Here is a 2,830-nt window from a genome sequence, read left to right as displayed (position 1 = left end):
TGCAGCGTGGCTCAGGGTGGTCACCCTGCCAGCACAGTGGGGGTTGCTGCTCCCAAACGGAGCTGCAGGGTGGGCCAGCGGCTCTTGAAGGCAACGGGCACACGCAGCCACCAGTGGGGAACCAGGACCCACCTCAGCCTCCTCCAGAGCTGCCTGGATTTCGCTCTTCTCACTCTCCAGGGCTTTCTTCAGCTTCTCCAGCTCATGGATGGTTTTGCCGTTCAGGCTGATCTGGTCCGTCAGATCAGCAATCTCCTCTGGCAGGGACAGAAGGGCATTTGGTCAGGAATGCGTTTGTGGGACAGCCCCCCACAGGTGACTTCCCCATCTCCCTGCCGGGCTTGGCTGATGTCCCCCAGCCCCCTGGCCAGCAGCGGAGGCTGTGCCTGAGGGCAGGACAGACGCTGGCTTCTTCCGGGCTGGGCTGCTGCCTCCCACCCAGGGGAACACGAGCCAGGCTTGGCCGAGCAGCAAGGTCTGCTCCCTGCCTACAAGGGACAACCACCCACCCCGTGGCTGGTGACAGGGGAACCGCAGGCTGCCCATGAGAGCAGGACCCTTGGCAAGAGTCCAAGGGGAGAGCTTGAGCCCAGTCCTACCCTGCAGGTTCTTGTTCTCCCTCTTGAGGGTCTCCAGGTTGTCCAGGGACTCCTCATAGGCATTCTTGAGCTTGAAGAGCTCCGTGCTCAGGCTGCGTGACTCCTTCTGTGACGCCTCCAGCTCTGCCTGGGTCTCCTCGTACTTCTGCTTCCACTCAGCCAGGATCCTGTCAAAGTTGCGCTGTTTCTTGTCCAGGGCAGCACAGGCTGCGTTGGCGCGCTCCAGGTCCACCGAGAGGTCCTCGATCTCTGTCTGCAGCCGGTGCTTGGTCTTCTCCAGCGAGGAGCACTTGGCGTGGGCAGCCTCCACCGCCTCCTCCGCCTCCTGCAGCCGGATGGCCAGCTTCTTCCTGCCACGGATGGCAGCAGTGGTGAGCACTGCCAGCCCAAGCGTCATCCCGCCCCGCTGCTCTAGGAGGGGAGACCACAGCCTGCCCAATCAGCCTCACGTCCAGGCAGGACAGTGCAGCCTCACCCTGGGAGCTGGGAAAGCCCCATCCCTGACCCTGCCACCTGCAAGGAACAGACTCCTGCCATGAGACTCACTTGGCTTCCTCCAACTCCTCTGTCCTCTGGATGGCATCTGTCTCATACTTGGTTCTCCACTGGGCCACTTCAGCATTGGCCTTGGACAAGTTCCTCTGGAGCTCGCTCTTGGCCTCCACCTCCTCCTCGTACTGCTCCCGCAGCAGGTCGCAGTCGTGCCGGGAGGCTTGCAGGGCGTGGGCCAGGGCGTTCTTGCTCTGAGGAGGAGAGGGCTCAGGAGAGGACTGGCTGGCTCCAGGACAGTGGCCATGGCGCCAGGATTGGGGGCAGTGGGAGGGACCATCAGATTTTCCCAGGTTAAGAACTTCCCTTGAGGCTCCTGTGCGCACCCAGTCCCACCTCCCCAGCCTAAGAACTGCCACAGTGGGACCCGAGTCCCATTCCCGGAGATCTGCGTCATTGAGAGATCAGCCAGGCCCTAGCAGCCTCACCTTGGTCTCCTCCTCCAGCTGCCTCTTGAGTTCCTCGATGGTCTGTGTGAACGAGGTCTTGCCACGGCTCAGCTGGTTGATGAAGGACTCCTTCTCCTCCAGCAGCCGACTAAGCTCCCCTGGGTTCAGACAGAGCCCAAACTGCTACTTTGGGGCCGAAGGGCTGCACTCTGCATCAGCCCTCACCCCTCAGAGCCTGTGGCCCTCAAAGCTGCATGGCGACCTCCAGCAGCCCCAGCTGTGTCCCCAGCCAGGCCAGCTGGGGCCCCTGGGCAGAGGAACCAGCAGCGAAAGGCAAAGCAGGCCAGCGAGGAGCCCCCTCCTGGTGCCTGAGATGACAGCACGGCCCCCGGCACAACCAGCATCACCACAGAGGTCCCTTCCCTTGCCAGGCTGTAGGGCACCTCTGCAAGGCCCGAGCGGAGGCACAACATGGACATCCCCCTCCCTCTGCCCCAGATGGAGCTTCTTTCTCTTTCGTCCATGGGAGGAGGAGGACAGTCTGCCCGGCTGAACCTCGCCTTCCCCACTCCGACGCCCCCGTGCCAGGGCAGCCCCGGGGTAGCCCCCCACGTACCGTTCTCGGTCTGGAGCCTGCCCCGCTGCGTGCTCACGTCGGTCAGTTGGCGCTGCAGCTCCTCCACCTTGGACTTGGCCTCGTTCAGCTGGTCCTCATAGGTGCGGCACAGCTTCTCGGCATTGGCCTGCACGCACCGAGCAAAGCCCGTGTGAGACCCAGCTGTGCCAGCGGAGCTCCACTCTCCCGGGAGGGCTCAGCGACTGTGGCACCCTGGGCCCTCACCACCCTGCTCGGCCGATCCCTTGTGTGCACCAGGCAGAGAGCAGGAGCCTGGCAGAACTCTCATGTCTCTGCCGGCGGCTCTCTGCAGGCAGTCTCCCAGGGAAAGTCTTGACTAGGACAACCAAAGTCTCCTGCAAGCACTGCCCTTGTCGCACAGGGACAAGCTACACCTCGTGGAAAAGAAGGACCTGGCCATGGCGAAGTCCTAGCGCTACACCCCATGGCCACGGCTGCGCTGAGCATGCTGCAGCCACAGAAGAGCCCAACCTGCCCCACACAGCAGCAGTGCCCACCTTGTTCTTGGTCAGGTACTCAATGTTGGATGACAGGTCATCCACCTCCATCTTCATCTCACTCTTCTCCTTCTCCAGCTTCTGCTTGACGCGCTGCAGGTTGTCGATCTGCTCGCTCAGCTCCGCCACGCTGTCGGCGTGTTTCTTCCGCAGAGCGGC

General features: G+C 62.8%; 1 protein-coding gene across 1 annotated transcript in view; it reads right to left on the bottom strand.

Moving 5' to 3' along the window:
* Window positions 1-2,830, bottom strand: part of LOC104495289 (myosin-7B-like) — a gene marked incomplete at its 3' end in the record, with an annotated part of 21,827 nt that overhangs the window by 1,295 nt on the left and 17,702 nt on the right. Inside the window, exons 24-29 of the mRNA XM_010138239.1 lie at window positions 2,672-2,830; window positions 2,154-2,280; window positions 1,577-1,695; window positions 1,146-1,342; window positions 600-949; window positions 133-257 (exon numbers count right to left, since the gene is read on the bottom strand). The exon at window positions 2,672-2,830 is cut by the window's right edge and continues 1 nt beyond it. Of these exons, the coding sequence (XP_010136541.1) occupies window positions 133-257; window positions 600-949; window positions 1,146-1,342; window positions 1,577-1,695; window positions 2,154-2,280; window positions 2,672-2,830 (1,077 nt within the window). The remainder of the gene's footprint in view (window positions 1-132; window positions 258-599; window positions 950-1,145; window positions 1,343-1,576; window positions 1,696-2,153; window positions 2,281-2,671) is intronic.

The sequence above is a fragment of the Buceros rhinoceros genome, unplaced genomic scaffold, assembly GCF_000710305.1.
Source record: "Buceros rhinoceros silvestris isolate BGI_N320 unplaced genomic scaffold, ASM71030v1 scaffold36086, whole genome shotgun sequence".
Lineage (NCBI taxonomy): Eukaryota > Metazoa > Chordata > Aves > Bucerotiformes > Bucerotidae > Buceros > Buceros rhinoceros.
The sequence above is the reverse complement of the archived record's forward strand: the minus strand, read 5'-3'. Positions and strand labels throughout refer to the sequence as shown.